General features: G+C 39.7%; 2 protein-coding genes across 4 annotated transcripts in view; one reads left to right on the top strand and one right to left on the bottom strand.

Moving 5' to 3' along the window:
* The first annotated feature begins 1,358 nt into the window (after window positions 1-1,358).
* Window positions 1,359-14,477, top strand: LOC125899609 (MOB-like protein phocein). Of its 3 annotated transcripts, XM_049594041.1 has the most exons (9): window positions 1,359-1,506; window positions 5,106-5,261; window positions 8,669-8,731; window positions 10,475-10,575; window positions 11,573-11,615; window positions 12,029-12,115; window positions 12,231-12,310; window positions 12,883-12,994; window positions 13,827-14,477. In XM_049594041.1, exons 1-9 carry the CDS (start codon window positions 1,504-1,506, stop codon window positions 13,959-13,961), a joined length of 780 nt encoding a protein of 259 aa, XP_049449998.1. In that variant the 5' UTR covers window positions 1,359-1,503; the 3' UTR covers window positions 13,962-14,477. The 3 variants fall into 3 exon arrangements, with proteins under 3 accessions (XP_049449998.1, XP_049449997.1, XP_049449996.1); XM_049594039.1 differs by lacking the exons at window positions 1,359-1,506; window positions 5,106-5,261 and adding an exon at window positions 7,882-7,977; XM_049594040.1 differs by lacking the exons at window positions 8,669-8,731; window positions 10,475-10,575; window positions 11,573-11,615; ... (2 more) ...; window positions 12,883-12,994; window positions 13,827-14,477 and adding exons at window positions 5,377-5,466; window positions 5,552-5,774.
* A 490-nt stretch (window positions 14,478-14,967) lies between these two features.
* The window catches only part of rftn2 (raftlin family member 2), a 33,632-nt gene continuing 23,525 nt past the window's right edge, over window positions 14,968-25,074 (bottom strand). The window contains exons 6-9 of the mRNA XM_049594038.1: window positions 24,399-24,505; window positions 21,199-21,302; window positions 21,002-21,083; window positions 14,968-18,436 (exon numbers count right to left, since the gene is read on the bottom strand). Of these exons, the coding sequence (XP_049449995.1) occupies window positions 18,233-18,436; window positions 21,002-21,083; window positions 21,199-21,302; window positions 24,399-24,505 (497 nt within the window). The 3' untranslated portion in view covers window positions 14,968-18,232. The remainder of the gene's footprint in view (window positions 18,437-21,001; window positions 21,084-21,198; window positions 21,303-24,398; window positions 24,506-25,074) is intronic.

Here is a 25,074-nt window from a genome sequence, read left to right as displayed (position 1 = left end):
GTGTTACAGTACTCTGACCTGCATTTAAAACCTCACTCAAGTGAAGGCACACACATTATTAGAATTGAAATATACTTATATATATATATACTTTATTATGCAGAGTGGTATCTTTTTTTAAGGCTTCGTACAGTTATTAATATTTTTTATTTATTTATACATCATGCTTTTTTATTATCTGACATGTCGTTTTATTTTGTTTTTATTTTTAAATTTTAATAAATAATAATAACATAAATAATGAATTAAAAAATATAAATGAAAAATAAAAACAATATATACAATCATTATTTCATGTATTGTTTTTATTTTTATTTAAAAAAATATCTATTTATTTATTTATTTATTTTTATTGATTAAATAAATAATAATTAAATACATTTTTTAAATTCTTATTTTTATTTTTTATTTTATTGTTTAAATAAATAATAATTATATATATTTTTTAATTCTCATTTTATTTTTTTAAGTGAGGGCACATTAATTATTAGAGTTAAATATATGTGAAAGTACCTATTTACTAATGAGTACTTTACATTTAAATACAAAAATGATAATACATAGATAATAAATAAAATCATATACAAAATAATAAAGTAAAAATAATTTATAATATTTATAATAATTTATTTATAATTATTTATTTATTTATTTTTACTCACAAGCTGGTAACCTTCCATTCATCCACTTTCTATCTTTATTATTATTATTATTGTTAGTAGTAGTAGTAGTAGTAGTACTTTTACTCTATTATGAATCTGAAGGGGCCTCTTCCTGCAGAATGAGTACTTTTACTTTATTACTTTAAATACATTTTCCTGAAATACTTACCTTGGCTACTTTAAGTAACTTTTTTGATGAAGGACTTCTACCAGTAACGGAGTATTTTTCCTGTGTGGTATCAGTACTTTTACTTGAGTAAAGAATACTTTCCCAACACTGCTTATATCAATCTTTTATATTAATGTTTATAATTAAATAAGCTCCTTTGGCGACATATCATTTAAAGTATCTATGACATAAAATCAAAAGTTAAATATAAACGTCATTACTTGTGATTTTTATCATTGTCACATGCATGTGTTTATTTCTCTGTGTGATTTTATAATTCAGAGTATGTGTCCATGCTCGTTCCGGGGCCGCCGCTTCTAGAATTTTCTTGTGTGCCATTGGAGGAAAAAAACAAAGGTCAAAGTTGACATTGTGCAATATTGCTCCAGCTGCTAATGTGTGAATAAAATAGGAAACACTGCAGAAACACGCATATAACATATATTAATCTATTAAAATAAGATGTATGGATGGACACGTGTGTTTCCGGTTTGCCTCAGGTGTACTGGAACTTTCTGTTTGTCCAAAAATCTTCAGGCAAGTTCTGAGCAGGCACTGCGCATGCGCGTTCTGGATATTTCCTCACGTGGAGAGCTTCCCCTTCAGTGTCAGTAGAAGAAACCGGGGTGCTGCAGCTTCACGTGGACGCTCACAGCTCTCACACGTCCTGAAATGGTAAGAGACTTTGTCCACAAAATGTCCGTGTTCATATTTAATACAGCAGACAGACAGATAATTAAATACAGTGTGAAAGAGAGGCTGCTAAGTTAGCGTTAGCATCGAGCTAATGATGTGTTAGCTACCTTTAATATCGACTCACAAGGTCAAGCTGTTGGAGAGCAGAGAGAGGAGAGGGACATGTGTCAGACACACACATGTTCATCTGTATTATTCACTGTTTAAAGTGTCACAGGAGAACACACAGGTTTAATATGTGCAGCTACACACTCACTGTTAGCTAACACATGTCTCTGCTGCCTCACATAGTGATTGTCTAATTATCAGACGGGAGAGCTGCGATCATGTGCAGATACAGTAATAATTCTACAGGTAACTGTTCGTTCATTCATTCATTCATTCATTCATTCATTCATTCATGAGTTCAGCAGCTGCACATGTGGATCAATGAATTCATGATCACACACACCAGTGTTCACAATAATTTTGTGCCTTTCCTCTCTTACTGTTAATAATATTATTACCTGCTAGTAGGATAATTAATATATTTTGCAATGCATGCCCTTGGTCAGTGAATAATTTGGACCGTATGCCCGTTTAAACCAGTTCCGGCTTCCGTTACGTAGCTGTGACCTCACGACCTGTCCATGCTCACCATAGGACAGATCAGTCTCGTGTTTAATGGTTTTTATAATTAAATTTGGTTTTATTGTAAAAACCTGGAATATATGATTTTATATATTATATATATGATAACTGCTAAATTAATAGAGCTTTAATGTTCTGACTTTTAATTAAATTAAATCATTTATTATTATTATTATTATTATTATTATTATTATTATATTTTAAACATTATATTTCATTATTTGCAATTTATATTCTTTTTTCCATTTTTATTATTTTGTTGTTTTATTTTTATTTTATTTTAGACATTTTGTTATTCTATTTTAGACATTTTGTTCTAACTTTTAATTAAATTATTATATACATTATTATTATATATTAAATGTTATATTTTATTATTTACAATTTTTTACACTTTATTTTCTCATTTATTTTATTTTGTATATTCTAACTTTTGATTAAATATTATCATTATTATGTATTATTTGTATGTATTAAATAATACATTTAATTATTTACAATTTCTATACTTTCTCATTTAGACATTTTTGTACTACTAAAGATGCACTAGAACTTAAATACTAGTTCAACTTTGCATAGTTTTAAATTTGTCGTGTGTTGTGATATATTTTATCAGCACTATAGGCCAACATATAAAAGCCCGACTAGGGAAAGAGATGAAATTGGCATTAATTATAAACTCTCAGTGTCATACTTGGTCATGTTAAACTGCACCGTCCCTATCAAATAAAATTAAAAAGAAAAAAAAAATAGTGAAAAAGAAAAACAAAAAAGTCAAATCAGAGTGAAACTGAATTTACAAAGCAGCAGAAATAACAAACTACATGTTTGTGCATGATTAGATTTGCAAAATATCCTTTTTAATTTCACAGAGATGCTGTGGGGAAGTTGGACTCTTACAACACTGAGCAGAATACCAGCGTATTATGAAAAAAAAAAACCAGCCCCAAAAACGTTACTGGTTTATTAGTTGTATTTAACTGAGCCGCCCTGCAGTAAGGTTCACTCTTTATGAACATTTTAAAAAACTGATTTCATTCGTCATTTTTGAGCCTGTAGTTTGAGATGCTGTTGAAATAAAAGGTTTTAATCTCCATGTTATATAAATGGTGTAAAACACTTGAGTATGAAAACAGTTTATGGAGCCAGCAGTTAGGGAATGTGAAGTTAATCATAACCACCTTATGCAACATCCCCCCCCCACCACCACCTCATAACAGAGAACCTTCTGGAAGAACCGTCCTTGAGCGTTATCTTGTTTAAAAACCTGGAGGACGTTTCATCACAAATCAAAGCTGTTATCATCGTTCAGTGTTTGTTTGTTTCTGACTGGATTTTGTAACCGAGTCCCCAAAACTTAAAGATGCATCTACGTTATAATCAAAGTATTTTATCAGCAGTCGTCTGCGGCCTCGGGTTAAACTGTCACCATGAATAAGTAACTCCACCTCCTTTGGTCGTTTACTGAATCTGATCTGTCAACAAACTGGGACGTGTCCTTACCCCACCCCCCAACTTCCCTCCACCACCAGCACCACCTCTTTCCCAAACAACCTTCACTCAAGGTCACCGGAACATCTGCTGTTATCAGACATGTTGGCAGCTGCTGTTTTAAATCTGGTCCTCCCTCATTCCTCTGCTGCTCCTAACCTGAACTACATTATTAAGAAACGCTGACTTTAGTTTTGTAATAATTGACTTGACAAAGGCTGCGTCTGTGAGGAGCTGCTCATTTATTGGTTAGATTCTGTCTTTAATTAAGCTCTCTGTAACCTCCCCCTTCCTCCTCCCTCCTCTTTACCTTCCTCCCTCCTTCAAAGCAGCCACAGATTAATCATTCCTGTATTTTAACCAGATTTTTTTTCTGTGTTGAAAACACATTTCAACTGACTCCTGGGCTGAGTTTTTTTGTATTGTCTTTTCATAAGAGTTCTTGTTCTTATATCACTTCACTTTGATTCTATTTGATCAGTTTGTGCTTGTAGATGTCGCAAACCCACCGGGGCTGCAGCTAACAATATGTTTCATTACTCATTAATCTGCCCATTATTTTCTTGATTTATTGATTAACCACTTTGTCAATAAAATGTCAGAAAATGGTGACAATAGAGCTCAAGGGAAAGTCTTAAAATGGCATGTTTTTCATCCTAAAACTCAGTTTGTGATCCTGTATGACAAAGAAAAGCATTAAATTCTCACATGAAATCAGCAAATAATTATTGCCTAAAAAATTACTTAATTTCTTAAACACCAACCACAACTGCTGATTAATCATTCCTGTATTGTAATCCAAATATATTTCTGTTTAAAACATTTAATCCTGAGTTTGTTCATTTTGTCATCATCACTTTTATGCCACTTAAAGTCATTTAGAGATTGTGTTTTATCAGTTGGTGCTGCAGATAAAACTCACCAAGGCTGCAACTAATGAGTCATTTCGTCGTTATTTAATCTGCCCATTATTTTCTTGATTTATTGATCCTTGGTTTTGTGAATAAAATGTCAGAAAAAGGTGAAACACACCCTGCAGAATTTCCCAGAGCCCAAGGAGACACATTCAAATGGCACGTTTTATCTGACCCACAGTCCAAAAATCCAAAGCTGTTCAGTTTAATATCATGTTGTGACAAAGAAAAGCATCAAATGTTCACATTTAAGAAACAAGCAAATGATGTTTGGCTTTTTTGCTGAATAAATTAAATGATAATTAGATTTTCATTAAAGTCACCAATTAATTTTCTGTCGATCGACTCATAGTTACAGCTCTAAAACTCTCTGACTCTGAAGTCGGTGCAGTCTGAAGTCCACTGACTTTGGGTCTCAGTAACAGAAGCACTGACTCAACACGGCCCCCTTGTGGTATTTTGGGGTTCTTACAGCACATATCAGGGCTTCACTCAGTGGTTTAACAGAGGTAAAGTGTTATAATGTTTGTGGTCACTTCACAGGCCTTCAGAAAATTCCTCCCCCTGTTCGACCGGGTGCTGGTGGAGCGCTTCACCGCAGAGACGGTAACAAAAGGGGGCATCATGCTGCCAGAGAAGTCTCAAGGCAAAGTGCTGCAGGCCACAGTGGTGGCGGTCGGACCCGGCTCTGTCAACCAGGTGAGATAATTATCTCAGCCCGGTGCTGGAGCTTGTTCTCTGGGTGGAGATATACAGGTGTATGTGCTGTGAGGAATGACCGGTGTTATGGTTGATATCTTCTGTTTCTTTCTAGAAAGGGAACGTGCTGCCGGTCAGTGTGAAGGTTGGGGAGAAAGTTCTTCTACCAGAGTACGGAGGAACTAAAGTCACTCTAGAAGACAAGGTATGGTACAGTCGTCACAGGAAGCAGTTCAGATTTGTTTCCTCTTCTGCCCTCCTGTTTACATTTTATTTATTTAATCCTCCAGGACTATTTCCTGTTCCGTGACGGAGACATCCTCGGTAAATACGTCGAATGAGTCTTCATCGTGTTGTTGCTGTAGATCATGTCGGTCCCTGTCATCATCCCCGGAGAGAAGACATTAAGTTTCCTCTGTCATGTCTGTTCTTCTTTTCTTTTTCTATGTTATACAATTGTAAATAATTCTAACCACATTTTGTTACAATAATAAAGGTGAACTGTTGATCGTTGTCTTTTTGTCTCCTTGTTTCAAACTGAAATTAAGCAGTTTATGTCCAGTGTACCCATGATTAAATATTCTGAAGTCAAGGTCCACTTAATAAATTTTTCTGTAGCTTTTGACTGTGTCTTGCGGCCGCCCTCAGTACTCGTGTATACTTGTATAACTACTGTTTACTACCTCAAACAGAAATGGACATGACTTGTGCAAGAACAAATGAAACCTTGGGGCGTAGAGCTTGATAAACCCACCTGATTTCACTCCATGTTGATTTTTAAAAAGGCAAATCTTACTCTAAAGGGCGACATACTGTAAGTCCAAACTAAACTTGTACTGTAAGACAACGTGCAAGTTTGATGACAGTCTGATTTTGTGAAGAATATTAATTAAATTCAATATAACTTTATTTATCTTGAAGGAAATTCTTGTGCCAGAGAGTGCTTTGAATTACACAAACAACATCCAACGTTCACAAACCAGTAACTACCAGAACAACCAGTGGGTCACACAGCATACAGTCTCATATGGCTAAGTAATGGTATTTAGTGTAACGGGACTGATACATAGTCTGGGTGTAATATTATATAGTTAGGTATAGTGTGTGTGTATATATAACGAAATATATTAACACAGTCAAAAGTGAGGTAAGTTATTTAACAGTTAAAGTACCTGTTGTGTAAAATAGATTACATACTGTAATTTGTATTGGTATTACTAGTGATGCATTCTTGTCTTCAGCAGTATTTAAAGCTGCAGCTGGTGAACGTGGAGCTAATTTAACTATTTACTGAGTGACTGTCAGGGCCGGATCGACCTGTTGGAGTCCCCCAGGGCCTTCTGTTGAGTCCCTGTTGATTTTACTGGTGGGCCTCTGGGTTGTGTCGTTATGTAAGAAGGATTTATGACAAGTCTGTGTTTATTCTGACAACAGTTAATACAGCAGAAGCTCCGTGTACAGTACAATACAGAAAATGTTTTGAGGTGTGGTGTAGCTGTGTGCTTCCATCTGACAGTGAGGCAGGTTCTTTCTGTGTGTGCCACCCTCTGATAGGCTGTCAAGATACCATTATGATGATATGATACCATATCATAGCCTCTGTCCAGATGTCCATCCTTTTTCAACTGCTTATCCAAAGCTGGGTTGTGAGGACAGCAGGCTGAGCAAAGTATTCCAGATGTCCCTCTCCTCAGCAATGCTTTCCAGCTCCTCCTGGAGGACCCTGAGGTGTTCCCAGACCAGATGAGATATGTAATCCCTCCAGTGTGTTCTGGGTCTGCCCCGGGGCCTCCTACCAGTGGGACATGCCTGGAACACCTCTAACAGGAGGTGTCCAGGAGGATCCTGATCAGATGTTGAACCACCTCAACTGACCCCTTTCAATGCGAAGGAGCAGCAGCTCTACTCCGAGCTCCCTTCAGATGTCTGACTCCTCCCCCTATCTCTAAGGCTGAGCCCAAACAGACACCCTACTGAGGAAACTCATTTCAGCCGCTTGTATCCGCGACTGCATTCTTTCTTCACCACCTCGGTCCGGCGCAGGCCACACGAAACCACCGATCCGTCTCACGCTCCATTTTACCCTCACTGTGAACAAGACCCTGAGATACTTAATCTCTTTCCAGATATCCAAATGAGCTTTGTTCTGTTGAAACAGCAAATATACCCATATACTCAGAACATTCCTCTCAGTGTCATCTATAACATCTTCCACCAGTCATTGTGTTAAGGAGCAGCTCCAGACTTTATACTCTATGACATCACGAATTTGAGTTTTAGCACTTTAGATTTAGATTTGGTTCATTTTTACTAATAATTTTGGACTGTCTCAGACCTTAAAGATAACATGTATGAACTCTGGAAATGGGTGAAGTTTCCCTTTAAGTTAAGTATTTGAATACTGACAAACTCCTCCACTGAGGAGCCTACAGCTACCTCGTGTTTTTTTTTTAATAAAGCACAGTATTCGAGTAAATGTAATTATTTACTTTCCAGTGTTGGTTATAAATGTGTAATTAATTAAAATAAACCTCTAATAACCTAAAATAAATTAAATATGAGCCCGTCGCGTCGTGCTCGTTGCGCCGTCTGTGATTCATATCCGAGTCCGCTGCTACAACACAGCGGCTGACGAACATCCGGGTATTCTGTCGAGATGGTCATGGCGGAGGGTACTGCAGTTCTCAGGAGGAATCGGCCTGGAACCAAGGCAAAGGTGCGTTTCCACCCCGCAGGAACACCCCAACAACACCGCGAACAACCTCCCACGACTCTGCGATAAAGTCTCACTCGAGTCCTGGTGTTTTACTTCACGTCTTTTGTCGATAACTCAGGTCGCAGACTACACATAAGAAGGGGCCTGACCTGGAAATAGCCAGCTAGCTATCGTTAGCTGCTGCTCCCGTCTAGTTCCTGGATGAACGTTAAATTAAATAGGGTTTGCTCTACATTTATCAGCTCCGTTGCGTATCAATAAATGTTGCCTATATAGCCACTCAGCCAATTTGGTTCACAAACGAGTCTATATCGCCACTGTGGCTAACTTATCTACTGCTCTTTAGTTGTTTTCTTTGCAGGAAGCAGTCGCACCCCGGCTGACGTTATCAAGCTAACTAGCTAGCGTCAGGTTAGCTTCGTAATCTGTGTGATAATGTAGAAAAATAAACGGCTGCTAGCTTTAACAGTAAGGTGTTCTCTCAGCAGAGAGCTTGTCACCAAACTTAAGTTAGCGTAGCATGGCTAACGTTAGCTTCCTTTCGTCATGTCATTGGTCATATATGTGTAATGACGGCAGGGTCGTTAGTTCACGTCAGATGATAGTTATGTGGTTAGCATTGTTTATGCTACAATAGCAGCTCTGTCCACTCTGAGTGTGTAGACTAAAATTATCCTCCCTCCATGTGTAGGATTTCTACAACTGGCCGGATGAATCATTTGAGGAGATGGACAGCACCCTGGCTGTCCAACAGGTGTGTTGACATGTTGTGTGTGTGTGTGTGTGTGTGTGTGTGTGTGTGTGTGTGTGTGTTCCCCACCCATCTGTCAGTGGTTGAAGAAGTATTCAGAGCTCAGTAAAAGTAGCAGTGTCACACTGTAATACTACCATGTTTCAAGTTAAACTCCTACATTTTAAAATGTATTAAAAGTAAAAGTACTCATTACGCAAAAAGGCCCATTTCAGAATAAAGCAAGTCATATTATTTTATTATAATTATTGATCAATGTTGCTATATTTACTGCAGGGTAGCTTGTGAATTTCTCCAAGATATCAGTAGATTCTTATCTTACCCATGATAATACTACGTGATGAATTTGTCCATTATATGTAGTATAATTATCGTAAAACTTGAATTAATAGCCCGGGCTATTATTTGCTTAAATCACTGAAATCAACAGGCCTGTATTTGAGACAGGCCTTTAATTCCTTTTACACAAAACTGTTGCTCAGCAAAGATCAGGAAATACAATCAAATTGTGTATTTAAACCAGTATGAATATTACTTGTATGAAATTAGGCTTCAGACAATATATCACCTATGAATCATTCATTTGATTTAGCTTTGACAGAGTGTCAGAGACAGAGTGAGTTACAGCACCCTGCACACTGACACAACACCATTTTATCCTGTTAAAACAGTCCTCACAGCTTGGATTATTTTTTATGAAAAAGCCCTCTGATTAATAAGAATAACTTACAGGGTTATCATGGAATAGACACATAATTTGAAGTAGCCAAAAGCCCACTTTTATACCTCAGAAGATCTTCTATAAAAAACTGCTTGGGAATCAGACCAGGCCTCTAATTGAGACAGGCGTTTGTTTCTTAAAACGTGTTACTACACCAGGCAAGTAAAAGGGCCTAGGTGATTAATTGGGGCTTGGCTTAAAATTGAAGTTTTACGGTAATCTGAATCTGTGAATAAACCAATAAATAAAGGTATCAAAGGTCCAGTCAAAAGTCCAATTTGTAGGATTTAGGGGGATATGTTGGCATAAATGGTATATAGTATTCATAACTATGTTTTAGGGATGCACGGTAATATCAGCATGTTATCAGTATCAGCCGATGATGGCTTTAAAATGAATGATCGGGTAACATGCTTTTTCTGAGTGGTTGACTTTATGTAAGTATAAACAATCATTGTGTACGTTATTCAAGGCATTTATTGCTTATTTCAGTCAGCAGCTACAATAAATATGTTTAGAAAATTGAAGTCTAAGGACATTATTCCATGTGTGTCCTGACACAATATTCATGTGCCCATATGGTTGCTGAGTGAACAGGAGGAATGTTTGCTGTAATCTTTCGTCCTGTCCCTACTTGCCATGAACAGATCCCCTTCTAATGCTGTTCCAATGTAAGCGATGAAAGACAAAATGCATTCCTAATATCAGAGGAGGTTTGTATCAGGCTTCAGCAGGTTAAGTTAACCCAACAAGTGACTCTCCTCCAAAGTTTTAGTACAATGGAGACACTGTTCAGGGTAACGCAAAGAGAAAATGTCACACTGTCACTTGGTAAGATGAACACTGATATGAAAACTATCCAGCTGTGGACCTCATGTTTGGGGACCTCAGGTGTGTGAGCTTACAAGAAGAGAGTAGTGTTACTAGTGTATTGTGGCCATATAAAGGTGATGGAGATCTTGTATGTTGCTGTGGCTCTGTGAGGGTCTCTAATAACAATGTGTTGTGTGATGGTTCTGTTTCAGTACATTCAGCAGAACATTAGATCAGATTGCTCCAATATCGACAAAATCCTGGAGCCTCCAGAGGGTCAGGATGAAGGAGTGTGGAAGTATGAGCATCTCAGGTATGTTGAAGAAGTTTGAATACTTTGGACACATTATTTTACATGTTATTGGAAGGTTCAGGGGTTGTGGATTTCTTTATGTTTCTTTTTTGATCTCTTTATTCATTCACTTAACCCAGTTCAGCAGAACTGTGCTAGGGCTCATACACATGTTGCGTCTTAAAACGTCTGTTGAGCTCAGTTTATCTCAAGGCGCAGTCTTTGCGTCCTGAAAAATAGGTGCTCACAGGGCACTCATTAGTTTACCTGGTAAAGCAGGTGCCCCATGTACAAACGCTCTGTCCTTTCTGCAGTGGCTGCACGTTCGGCCTTTTGCTACATGTCATCCCCTCTCTCTCCCCCTTTCACGCTAAAACATCTGTCCTATCAATTAAAGGCAAAAAAGCTCTAAAAAAAATCCATATAAAAATAGGTCCTCTGGAACGTTTGTGCGCCACAACAGCGTCGCTCTGGCGTTTGAGTGTGCGCATGTGTGCTGCATGTCTACATGGAAAACAATGAAAAAAAAAACGCTGCTTGCTTCATTCATGCCGCTTAATTCACGTCACTCTCGTTGCTTCACTCCACCCATCATGCTGCATCCATGTCGCGTCTGACCACATCACATTGACTTTACATGTAATTCACTTGCATGAATTGTTTTATTTTCGTGCCCGGTATGAACACAACATAGGACGTCTTGACCTCCTTGATGCATTGTATTTAACTAATATGAAATAATGTTATGCTATTTTGAAGGTACCTCAAACATACCATAAATGGTTCTGGATTTCTTGCTTAGTTTACAGTGTCAAAAATGTGAGGACATAGGATTTATACAAAAGATGAATAGATGATAATGAACAGGAGAGCAGCGTGCAGTATAGATGTACTTAGCTTCTCAAGTAACTTTTAACCCCTGCCCATAAATTGTGTTTAAATTGTCATTAGATACAGCAGGATGACTCGTTCATGTTATTGTCTCCTAATGTTGCTCTTGTTGTGTGTGTGTCTGTAGGCAGTTCTGCCTGGAGCTCAATGGACTAGCTGTAAAACTGCAGGTAAGTCATCGAACTCACCAGATAGACAGACTTTTTCTAATTTTCGTATTTTGAGGATGCTTAGATTGAAGGAAGTTTTGTCAATCTTGTGTTAGTACTAAAGACAAAGATCTAAATTAGATGCAATTTAATGTTTTAAAGGCACTTTTTGGGGTAAAGAGCAGTTATTTTACCCATTTTTATAAAAGGAACATAGACACCAAAATCATCAGCATCTCTTTAGTCAATTAATCAGATAGTTTCATCATCATGCCTGAATCATTTTGCTGTAGTCGCACATTGTCATGTCCAGTATCACATCTGATAAAAGAGGTGAAACAGCAGGTCCTTCTGAGGAGTGGTTTAAATAAGTTTATCGTGACTTCGTATCGACATCACATCAGCTGTAGTGACACTTGTCTCTCCTCCTTCAGAGTGAATGCCATCCAGACACCTGCACTCAGATGACAGCCACAGAGCAGTGGATCTTTTTATGTGCTGCCCACAAGACACCCAAAGAGGTGAGTTAGGAACATCGTTTTTGTCACATTTATAAGTAGAATTATCTCCATGTATGTATGTATCCCAAAGTATGATTTATGTCTGTTAATGACGGTCATATTTACATGTCCACAGTGCCCTGCCATTGATTACACCAGGCACACGCTGGACGGAGCTGCCTGTCTTCTCAATAGCAACAAATACTTCCCCAGCAGGTCAGTGGTCCTCCCTAAACCTGATTTTTCTGTGGTCGCTTGGGGGCAGCAGAAACACAGTGTGAACACAATCTCCCAGGGGACATATCTGTCTCTTTAGCTGCTAAATGCTCCACTGTGTTTGTCTGCTGTTTCCTGCTGAGCAGCTGGTGCACTGTGGCATTTTACAGATTTTTCTGAAAACAACACTATGAGAGCAGCGAGAGTGAACCAGAACTGTAGAGCTGTGAGCCAGAAAACAAAAACAATGAGCAGACACTCTAGTTACAAAAGTCAGCTGCAGATTTGTATATTTTTACACACTTACAGACTCAGCACAGTGAAGATATATATTTTATTCTCAACGTCTCAAGTACTAGTGTTAGACATTGTAGTATAATACACATTTTTATTTCTCTTTTATTGCGTTTTATTACTTGATATTTACACACTTCTATTTCACACGCCTAGTCTTACTTACAATATAAATCTCTATTCCTTACATCGGAGCAGCTGTAATGAATCACAATTTCTACTCGGGGATCAATAAAGTATTTCTGATTGTGATTGTGTGATTTGTCTTCTGTTTTTAGGGTGAGCATCAAGGAGTCATCAGTGGCCAAACTGGGCTCCGTCTGTCGTCGTATCTATAGGATATTCTCTCATGCCTACTTCCATCACCGCCAGATATTTGACAAGTATGAGGTAGGTTTCACTGGAAGTATCTCATGAAGCGAGTACACTTTAAAGATGCCCATGTTTTGGAATTAATTCTGAGTTTTTTTGTTGTTTTTGTTTAGGTACAATTAGTCTCTTAAATTGAAACTTGAGTCTCTAAACAGTAAGGCAGGGCATGGCCCGGTGGCTTAGTGGGTAGAGCGTGTGTCCTTGCCGCAGTGGCTACAGGCTCAGTTCTGTACATGACTACATGAACAGATGTTGAGTGACTACTAAACTTCACCATCAGTCACTCAACATGTAAACTATTTAAAGAATCAGAGAAGTAAAATCAAGCTCTCTCCCATTCAACAAAAATTAGGAGTTTATATTAAACATCATCTCATTGAGTCAACATCTAAACCAGTCAGCTGTTTGATCAGGTGAGAGCCAGACGTTTCCCATCATGCTCCGGGTCTTGCAGTCCGTAAAGAGCAACTGCAGCACCTGGCTCTAAAAACTGCGGCCGCCTTGATCTCACAAGATTATTGCGGTCCACTTTTGTATGACGTCAGGGTCGGGATGAAGTCAGACATGAATCTAACTGGCAAACCGTGTGAAGCGATCGCTGGTCATCAGTTCTGCACAGGCCCTGCTCATCTCGAACGTTATTTATGAACAATTTTCATGTTAAAAATGCAATTAGAATTTAATTACAAAAACAGACCATGCTCATAGATAATATTCCCAGGTGCAGTAAACAGTCGGTGTCAGGGAGGACTTCCTGAACCAGATCCTTGTGTAACTTTTCTGTCTTTAACCTTTTCTTAAAAGCAGTTCGCAGGACTTCATTTATTGTGGCGCGTGTGTCTGTGTACAGAATGAAACGTTCCTGTGTCACCGGTTCACGCGCTTCGTCATGAAGTACAATCTGATGTCCAAGGACAACCTGATCGTGCCCATTCTGGAGGAGGAAGTGCAGAACACCTCATCAGCCGGGGAGAGCGAGGCCTAAAGAAACAAGCTGCTGCCATAAAGGGAGACACATGTAAAACACACGACTTCACACACGACAGAGGAGACACACTCACACACACACACACACACACACACACACACACACACACACCCTGCATACACACACACACAACACACACATATAAATATATAAACACACTACAGTGTATTAAGGCTCCTGTCTAGTAACACTGTCCATGTCCCTCCACCCTCGTCACCTGTGTCTATCTCAAAGGAAGTAAGGGTTAAAGAATAGCGGGAGCAGAGTTCAGCCATGCCTGCAGGACAAGATGACGTTTTCTATCCTATGTACACTCTCTGTGTTTGTCCAGACTCACACTGTGTCTCTGGACGCAGCCCCTGCTCTCACACTACTCCTCTAGGGGAAACCCCTTTTTCCTTTAATCTTCTTTAAGCAGCTGGATTTGCAAAAAAAAAAATGTAATCATGGTGACCTGTATTGTTGACAAAGGCACACACTGACAGCCTCCCCTCCCTCTGTATATAACCCCACTCCTCCCTCCTCCTCCTCCTCCTTCTCCTCCTCTCTTAATTCACTGTCATGTTTTCTGATGGTGCTTCACTTTTTGTGTCTGCTTCTGTTTCTCTATCTGCTTGTGTTGCCTACCATTCTGTTTTTCGGGGGGTTGTCCCATGAAATGGATCACTAAATTAGCCTGCTGACTTAATAATGCTATTAAAACACAACTGTAGGTGTGTGGCTTGTGTGGTAGTGATCAAAGAAACTTAATCTCTAGCTTTGTTAGTGTACTAGCAGTCAGATATTCTTTCTCTTTGGCCTCTGAACAGTGTTTCAGAGTATTTAGGAAGGCTCGTTGGCTAACTCTGATCCTGCTTTGTGACATGCCCCCATTTTAATACTGTGTGAAATGTGCCTGATATTCCCCTCTCCTCGACTGATAGACACGTGACAGGACTGCGCTGCTGTAGGCCAGTTCTTTACTTGATATTTAACGAGTAAATACCTCGAGGAAAGGATGAAATATTGGCCACATTTACGTATCGGAGCACAACCTCCCTTCTTTTACCCTCCCCCTCATTAAGTTATTTTGTGGGAGGAGTCTTGTCAATCCAAACCCACTTTTTTTTTTAAATGGACTAAAAAATTTTGTTACTGTCGACATTTTCATGATGTCTGTTAATAAAAAAGACCTATTATTCAGGTGGCTGTGTGGACATTTGAAAGTTATTCAGTGTTTTCCTGCAGACGGGTGTGAAATCTGACACTTGTGTTGATTAATCATAACCAGACTGAGTCATAACCAACACTGCAGAAGACGCTGCTAATCAGACATGACGCACAAACCATGGGAAATAGTGTTTAATGCAATAAAAAAGGAGGCAAAATGTACAACTCTCCAAAAAAAGGAAAGGCTGGAATATTAATACTGACATTTAGTAAACTCTGACGGGGAGTTTGTGGAGCGTAACACATTTAAAACATGGAGCAGTCAAGATGTGGGCGGCGTGTGTGTGTGTGTACATCACTAGAAACCTAAAACTATACTCTCAGTTCCTTTGATCTCATTACTTCCCCCCAAAGACGCAATATAACATGCATCACAGTAAGTCAGAATCTGCACAATGATGACTAACATCTAATATATTTATATACAGCAGCATCATATCTTCTTTAAAACAACATCCCTTTCATGGCGTTTAATAAAGACAACTCCACCGATTTTACACTTTCACTCCTGAAACATTCTCAGACTCAGTGGACACTTTTATAAAGGAGTCGTCTCTTAATTTCACAAATTATTCTTCCTGGTCTAAACCTGGTGCCTACATTACCCACAATGCAACCCGACCACCAACAGCTCAGAAGAGATTTGGGTGTGTTAAGCTAGTAGCTGCAAATTAAGCCTGCAGAGGTCTGGTAAACACTTCTTTCTAACAAATCCCCAGATTTCTTCACACTTTCAAACTTGTCTTACTGTGGAAACACATTTCTGCCAATGTGATGACAGAAAAGATCTTAGTCATGAGAAACCGTCTGGAAATAATGACAATATCTCAAAAAATAAAGACTTGTAGGATAAGTTTGGCATTTGTCAACAAGGGCCATATGTCCTTATGCAAATTGGTCAAAGAGACTGAGGTGAACAACGGTTTTATGTACACTCAATTTTCCACTGCAACAAGTGACATCTCGTGATATTTCAGAAGGAGACTTTAGCTTAACAAAGCAACAACAGACCTGATCAAGCAAACGGTAAAAAGACGCTTCAGCCACTTACAACAACAGTCTGTGTCGCTCTGGGGCAAAAATAACCACTTTTAATGGACATATAGTTAATTGCCCTGTGTGCCTCCATTACAGCCTGTTGCTCTGTTCACTTAATACTGGGCCAGATTTAAAATTTGTCTAATTTACATGGGGGAATAGGATCTAGGTTGAAAAATGCAGGTTATCCTTTAATTATCTTGAAATAATGACTCCGTCTAAATAAAGTCATAGGATCTCAAAATGAGACCTAATAAGAAACTTTGAGTATCACAAAATGAGAAACTCTCAAAACAATGACTCAGTGTCATTAAATAACTATGACTTGAAAATCTAAATAGAAAAACCTCAATGTAGCGAGTTAGCATCTCAAAATAACTGAGATACTTTCCCAAAATCACTTATTTTGAAACAGAGAAATGTTGGAAAACATGCTCGATTATAACTGATCTCAAAATAATGACAAACTTTGTGAAAAGGAGGATTTTTCTCAAAATAATGACTTATCTCAAACATAGATAAATATTCTAATTGTAATCAGTTTGTGTTCCAAAATAATTATGCATTTTCTCAAAAATGACTGATCTCAAAATAATGACAAACTTTCTTAAAGTCACTTCTGAAATAGAGAAATGTTCTCAACGTAATGAGATATTCCAAATATAATAAAAAATAATTACTCAAAAATAATTACCCAGTATCACAAAATAATGAGAAACTCGCCCAAAATAATGACTTCATTACCTCAAAATAAAAAGGAACTCTCTCAATGTAGAGTTAGTATTTCAAAATATTAAAAAACTTTCTCAAAAGCGACTCTTAAATCTAATAATGAATTAGCATTGTTTCACATTATTTTAAGATACAAAGTCTTTCATGTTATCTTGAGATACTAGTCTGTTTTTTTTGTGACAAGTCTTTATTTGAGAAAGTCTCATAATATTGTCTGACAGGATCTTTTCTTATCACACTGGCAGAAATGAGCTTCCACAGATTCTCTTCAGCCCCAACCGTTCGTCAATACAACCTTTTTTCCCACATATGCACTCGTACTTCCCAAAAACCCGCACACAAACTTTGATGTGTAAAATCGGTGGAGTTCCCTTAAAATAAAACTAAAATATATCGTCTTCATCTTTACTTCATCCTCACAGAGAAAGTATCAGGTGTGTGTCCAGTACCATGTCAGCTGTAAAGCAGCAGTCTGCAGTCTCGTCTGAGGAAAGTATCACAGAGGAAATATAAAATAACACTTAATAAATGAATGCATGATGAGACGTTTCCAGAGTTATTTTAAAATGGCACCAGTCAGATGAAACATGAGGACGGGGTCAACACTGATATATAAAATGTCTCCAGTTTACAACACTGAAAAGTTCCTGGTAGCACCTCGCTGGCTGTGATGTCACAGGAAAATACTGTTCTCTGTGTGAGTGTATGATGTCAGGCAGTACTATTTTCAGTACCGATGTGCACAGGAAAACTGTGACAGACTCCCTGATAAATATTCACATCCTGCCTCCGTCTACAAACGAGGAGAGGAGCTGTGAGTTTGAGGTGAGGGTGATGTGACACTAAAGAAAAAGGCTGAGGGGAAACAAAAATGTGTTAAACTGTAAGACGTGTGAGCTGCGTCAAAAGAAAGTAGAGCCCTCTGTTCCTCATCTCACCTCCTGTGTTGTTCCCAAACTGTGCAGAAGTCTGTGCTTTATAGTAACGGAGCAATTTCCCAAGAACACCTGAACTCATCAGAAAAACAGAAGCATTAAAGTGTAAAGTGTCTCCCATGGACGTGCCCGTGTCTCTCCCCAACAGATCTGAATATAAAAGTTTGGACGTAGATGTAAATAATACCTCATTATGGCTTCATTAAAAACGTTTTTTAAAAAGTGCGGCGCTCTTCTACATTAAAGTCTCTGTTAAAATGAACGTGATCAACAGTCTGTGGATTTCCCAGAGTTCAGGTCATTTTTTAACGTTTAAATCCTCAGCTTCAGTCTGCGTCCGTCCGTCTGCCCTGCTCACATACAGGTGACCTCAGCTTTCCCCTCCTCCTGCTCAAAGCCTCCTTCCTCCAGGTGAGACAGGGCGCTGGGATACCCTCCTCCGAACACCGGGAAGCCCCCGATGCCTCCGGCGGTCGGAGACAGCTCCTCTGGAGGGACGGGGCTGCTGACCGCTCGACTCACAGAGCGACTGGACACGTCGCTGTGCACAGATAAAGACTGGAGAACACACAGACAGGAGTTCAGCTCAGATCAACAATGACAGCACTGACTTTATAATAAAGAAACAAGAAATAAAGAGCAAGGGGCATTTTTTATGTCTCTGCACCAACGATAGCCATGACGCAGGTAGACAGTTGTCCATCCGTCCGATCCTTGAGAACACAATATGTCAAGAACGCCTAAAGGAAATTTCTTCAACTTTGGCACAAATGTCAACATGTAGTAAACGATACCTGATTAGTTTTTGGTGGTCAAAGTCAAGGACACTGTGACCTTGTCTGTCTTAATTCCATGACGCGATACCTCGAAAACGCCTTCAGGGAATTTCTTCATATTTGGCACAACTGTCCAATTGGAGGCGGCACGGTGGGGCAGTGGTAAATATTGTCGCCTCACAGCCAGAGGGTTTCTGGGTATTCAGGATGAACAAAGTAAGACTCAGTGAAGCCAGGTGACCCAAAGAGTGCCGGGCGAAGTTGAACTTCATCACCAAGTTTTTATTTTTTTTGCATGGGTATGATTTCAAAACACATTTATTTGCAGATGACATATTATTTACCCAGCAAACTCAGTGCAACACTTATTTAATCTCATGAAGGAGTTTTGCAACTTTTCGGGGTATAAAGTAAACTGGAACAAGAGTGAAGCAACTGTCTGACTTTTCCAGCACATCATGGTGCAACCGAGATAGTTTGGAAGAAGGAGGGACTAAAATATCTTGGTTTTAAAAATATTTTCAAGAGGGGAAATTATGTTAAGATACATTCCCCTGAGTTGATTAAAACTATTAGAGGAGATCTTACTAGATAGAGAACACTTACTCTGTGGAGCAGAGCGAAGAAAATTAAAATGAACGGTTTTCCTTGACTTTCTTTAACTATTTCTTCGATTCCATTGAAATTACTTGAATTTTGGTTTAAAGAAATGAAAAAGCTTTTTATAATGTTTCTCTGGGGGAATAAAAAAAAACAAGAATTGCTCTCAATAAACTTCCAAAGCACTGAAACAAAAAGGAGTCAGGAATACTCAAAATAAATACATATTATTTGGCCTTTAATGGCCTTTAATTGTTGCTTTGGGCCTATCATGAATATTGCCAGCCTGCAGCTGGATATGGCTGGAAAAGAAAATTACTGATGAGAGTCAAAGGCAAATATCTCTCTCTTCTTTGTAGTATAGTAGAAAGAGTAGTACAGATATTAAGAATCTGTCCATTAAGTCTTTAACTTTTGAATTATGTCCCAGAACTTTTAATTTGTCTTTAAAACACATCTTAAAGAGGACAATCTATAGTAACAGGCTACAACTCTTATTTCTCTGTTAACCTTCACTGAGCCACATTTTGAGTCACAGCAACACTGCTGAGGGTAAAGTGCAGCTCCCACTGTGTTCACCAGGGTGCAGTGTCGTCACATAAACAGCTTCTCCCTGCAGTCACAGCCTCACACAGTGATGGATCTCCATCAGTCAATCTTCCTCCGCATGGATGATACTGACTGAATAAATATTGGCCTTCTTTTTCCACTAAACTAATTATGTGTCTTTTTTTAAAATGGCTGTTGTTTGCAGGAAAAGTTTAATCAATTTTTTTCATCAATAATTAGGAGTAACAAGGGCCAGTATTGGCTTATTACAGGTGGGTCGGTGAGTGGGGTTGTATACGTTGGCAGACAGAGGTTCAGAGGCAGAGTAGGTCGTTCACTGATTGGAGGATCAGTAGTTCAATCTGTATGTCAAAGTGTCCTTGGGAAAGATCCTGAACCTCAACTTGCACCCGATGGCTGTTCCATCTGTGTGTGAGTGTGTGTGAATGGTTACTGAGAGGCACGTGGCACCTTGCATGGTAGCCTCGACCACCAGTGTGTGAATGTGACATGTAGTGTAAAAGCACTTTGAATGATTGGAAGACTCGGAAGGCGCTACACATTTCATAACGCATGCTTCATTTTAATGCATTTTTAAGTCAAGATAAAACATTTTTTATTTTTATTTTTTTAATATATTTATGATAAATCTAAATAAAACAAACATAAACAACCGCACTATATCCACCAGCTCGTCTCACTTTAATGGTAACGTTTAATTTCTTACTGTATGTTATCCTGCCTCATCACACATCTGTGTCACAGCGTTTTAATAACTACAGTTGTGGAACAAATGGTGTAAAACAAAGCATAAGCATTCCCTTCTGTTCCTGAGATATGACGTTAAAACATGATGATGTCACAGTCAAGCTGACCTTTGACCTTTTGACCTTCATTATTTTATCCTGTTAGACATTTGTGTCAAGTTTTGTCAGAATCAAGATGTGAATTCTTGAGTTATGGGCATAAACATGTTTTGTGAGGTCACACTGACCTTTGACCTTTGACTACCGAAATCAGTTAATCATCGAGTCTAAGTGGACGTTTGTGCCTAATTTGAAAAAATTTCCTTAAAGGTGTTCTTAAGATATTGTGTTCACCAGGATGGGACGGACATGTGTGTACGCATGGACAACCCGAAAACTCCCATAATGCCTCAGGCTCTACTCTGCATCACATCAGTCATCTGTTCTCTCACCTGGTTCCTGGGTTGAGCTGCTGCCTGACTTCTGACCGGCCGCTGGAGAAACACAACCTGCTTTGTGGCCAAGTTCCCATCACTGCACACACACACACACACACACACACACACACACACACACACACAGAGTGATGGTTAGCTCATAGAGGCTTTAACATGATACAGAGCAGTGTTACAGTGTGTGTTAGACCTACCTGTCGTGTCGGATGATGGGAGTGGGCAGCACACACGTGAGCAGCCAACCAAACTCTGCCAGAGTGTGAAGGAGGGGCCCATAGTCTGTTTTCACGTTGGAGCCCTGAGTGGCAACACAATACATATAGATATGTAAGAGCCACTTAGAGATAAGTCAGCTGTTAAAGAGGGAGAAGACACCAGTAGGTCCGGCTTACAACCAGATCCAACTGTTCCTGCAAGCTGTCATGTTTTCTTTTAGGGAGCTCGTATTTCCGCATTGGTTCCCAACTAGTGGGATGCAGTCTAAAAGTGGGTCACGTGTCAACTCTGAATGGACCGCAAGTGACTCACAAACATGTTAAGTCTGTAAAAAACACTTCATTTGGATGGACAGTGAATATCCAGCACAGAGCTTTTATTTTGAAGTGCTGTTTCCTGCTGTAGAGTGAGTGACTAACTGACAGTTAGGAGCTGGACCAGTTGGGAACCACTGCTTTAAACAGTAACAATACACACACACACACACACACAGACAAGGTATTTCACAAGTTGCGTAAAATAAAGCATCTCTCTCATTTATCTGTATGGAGCCGGCCTGCAGAGGCAGCAGGGGGCTCAGACAAAACAACACAAGGTCGTCCAAAAAGAAACCGAACCTGGCTCAACTTCTGCTGCAACACAATATGGTGTCATCTGGCAGGGTGTTGCGTTGGCCAATCATATACATGCAGGCACATGTTCCTGCTGGATTAACTGTATTATGAAGGTATTTACCTCACAATCACTGTGCTGTAATATAAAATAATCCCTGGCGTGATTGCCTTCCGAAGTTGTAAAATCCAATCTGAGCATTAAAGGTAGGGTCTGGAGGATTTTCCAGTTGCTGTTTGTAAACACACATTCAAATTTGGCCCCTCCTATCAGGCTCAACTCTCCCGGGTGTACAGAGCCCAGAGGTATGGAAGAAGGCTTCACAGAAGAGGTTCAGGCAAGGCTCGCGCTGGTGCACACTCGGACACACTCGGGCACGGCACCTGCACTCTCTCATTGGCTGGGGAAATCTCCGCCCAGAAGTGGTCCGAGCTCACAAAAACATCAAAAAACAGTTAAAGGGCAGGAGCTCTGCAAACAGAGTCACCACACATGAGCAGAAGCCCATAGGTGATGATTAAGCAGGATTTCATTTGTATATGTCTGTATTTTGTTTTGTTTGAAAATCCTCCAGATCCTACCTTTAAACACCACTGTGACGTGTTCTGGCGTCTGATAAGACCATAAACTCATTAATCTGTTACTCAGACTAGACTTCAAACCTCAAACACAAACTGATCTCCAGTTTGCCAAACGAGTATCTAACCTCGTGTGATGGCCCACCAGCAGATGGAGCACACAGAAAAATCTGTGCAGCAAAATAAAAATGTTTCTTGTGCACAGATGTCTTAAACAAATAGAATTGTTTTTGCTCTGATCTCAGCTTGTGGACCTTTTTCTAGCCCAGTCACATTGATGTGCAGGTGTCTCTGCTGTCCTTTCTTGTTCGTCTCTTGTACTGATACACCAAGACACACTTTTTTGTTGCCCCAAGTAGGCGAGGCATTACAGCAGACCATAAAATGGCAATAACAATCAATAGGGATGCACGATAATATCGGCATGTCATCGGTATATATAATGAACTATTAGAATCAAGCAACATGCATTTTCTTATTCGCACAATATTAACAGTATTTCATGTCTCCACCTGGGCCGTCACCATAAGAGCATGCATGTATAATATGATGTTAATTCACCACAGAGGAGACTTGATGATCACTAAAATTAGGTGAGGAAAATGTGGATCTATCAATGTCAGTGTCATTTATCGGTCAAATAAGTTGCTATATATCGGCATATCAGATATCGGCAAAAAATCCAATATCATGCACCCCTAACAATCATTTAGTGTCCCTGTTTTATGGTGGCTGATCTCAACGTCTGCTCAGAGGGTTAGGAGCTCTCGCTGTTCTCCCAATTTGCAGACATTTTCGGCCGCTGTTCTTCTTTTCTGAGTTAGCTGCTAACTGCTACTTTTCAAATCTCCCACAGTGGGTTGCACGCTTAAAAGCCCATGTATGCTCAACGATAAACACGGATCCAGATACAGACGGAGCCTTCTGTCCGTGCTCTGCGTTCGTATTTCTGCACGTTTCCATAAAGCTTACGGATACGGGCCAAACGGAGCAGTACCACCGGAGACCGTGGGGGCAGTGTTGCTGTCACTACTCGATACGTAGCTCTAGTGAGACACGAAGAAGAAATAACAATGGCAGAACTTTTTGAGGAAAGGTTGTGCGAGTTAGTTAGAAACCATAAACATCTCTATGATGTTACTTCTCCTGGCAGCGCAGGGTGACAGCTAGTCGCTCTGCCTCACTCACAGGCACGCTGTGCGACTTGTCATGCCGGATGTGGGGGGCCACCCGGCGAAGCAAGTTATCAAATGCTTCGGCGGACATCCTAAAGTACTGGAAATGATGCTCGTCGTCAATTTCTCTCATCGGCAGTACTAGAGAAAAGAATTCTCCGTCCTCCAGTCGCTATGTATTTAACGGCCTCACCGACCACCGCCTCCTACAACGCTGCCTCTGTTTTGTCTTTTATGCAAGAGGTACGTTATCAATATCTCCTCCACAGTCGCCATGTTTGTTTTTGAGTTTGCTGTTGTCATAAACTTTTGACGCTGGGCTGCCCCCTGGTGGATATATTGGTTAACATCCATGCCAACGTAAAGGGCGCATGGAAGTATGTGGACAGTGACGGTAACATCGTTTGAAACGGACGTATACATTTTTGTACGTAAAGGGAGCATAAATGAGCCTTAACACGTCGTCAAAATGTCACACCTATCTCAGGCACTGTTACTTCCTCTGCCGCTGCATCAAAGGCAAGACAACTGTGTCCTCCCATTCCCCCACTGTAACTTTTATACAAACCTGCGAGGCAGTGTAACAGTGTGAAGGTGCTGCAGTGTAACAGGGACTAAAATGGGTTTTGGGTGAATGGACCCTTTACAGTAAGACACTTCGTCCTCTCACCCTTGAACAGATCTCACTGTCGGCCTGATTCTGCACTTCATTTTCACCTCATGTTGCTTTCAGGAGAATGAGGTCATGCACGATCCTTTTAACACACACACACACACACACACACACACACACACACACACGCACACACTGACCTCGATGACAGTCCACTGCTCCACGACGATGGTGTCATTGGCAGGAGGAGAGGTGCTTCTCTCCTCATACACAAACAGTCCCTCCAGTGATCGTGGCACCGGCTCGCCTGAAACACACACACAGACGTCACTGTGAAAGGTGAACTAATGTTTATCAAGTCATATTTTTATCATTAAACATTATATTCTACATAAATAACACTGTCAGGGAGCCAATTAAGAACACACAGGGAATCCTTTTAGTGCTCAAAGACCGCCGAGGGAACGTGACAATGAGAGAAAGTCACTGAGCTGACCCACTTATTAGAAATAGGTTGAGCTCAGTGTGTGTGTGTGTGTGTGTGTGTGGAGGCTTCTGGTTGAGCCTGAATGTGTGTGTCAGTGTGTGTATTATATTTATTCCAGGCCTCAGAGGTCTACAGATGATGTGGATGTCTGCCACTCCGCAGAGAAACAGGAAGTGAGGTCTGCCGAGGTCGGGAAGACAGCTCCAAATATAGAGGCAGTGAGAGAGAGCAGGGAGGAAGTGACTGAGTCTGAGGGCATGTGTGAATCACTGGTCTATGAGAGAAGATAATCATGGAACAGGACAAACACCAGGAGCTCTAAACAACTTAAACCTGAGTCTTTTTCTTCTTCACTGTCTTTTAAAAAAAAATATTAAGATGCAAAGAAA

This window comes from Epinephelus fuscoguttatus, linkage group LG13 (assembly GCF_011397635.1).
Source record: "Epinephelus fuscoguttatus linkage group LG13, E.fuscoguttatus.final_Chr_v1".
In the NCBI taxonomy this organism is placed as follows: domain Eukaryota; kingdom Metazoa; phylum Chordata; class Actinopteri; order Perciformes; family Serranidae; genus Epinephelus; species Epinephelus fuscoguttatus.
This window is presented reverse-complemented; position numbering and strand designations above follow the sequence as displayed.

Bases quoted from the DNA above. Each gene is read 5' to 3' on its own strand.
- LOC125899609 (XM_049594041.1), top strand. The intron at 11,616-12,028 runs GTAAGTCATCGA...CTCCTCCTTCAG, and splicing joins GACTAGCTGTAAAACTGCAG to AGTGAATGCCATCCAGACAC. The intron at 12,995-13,826 runs GTAGGTTTCACT...GTCTGTGTACAG, and splicing joins AGATATTTGACAAGTATGAG to AATGAAACGTTCCTGTGTCA.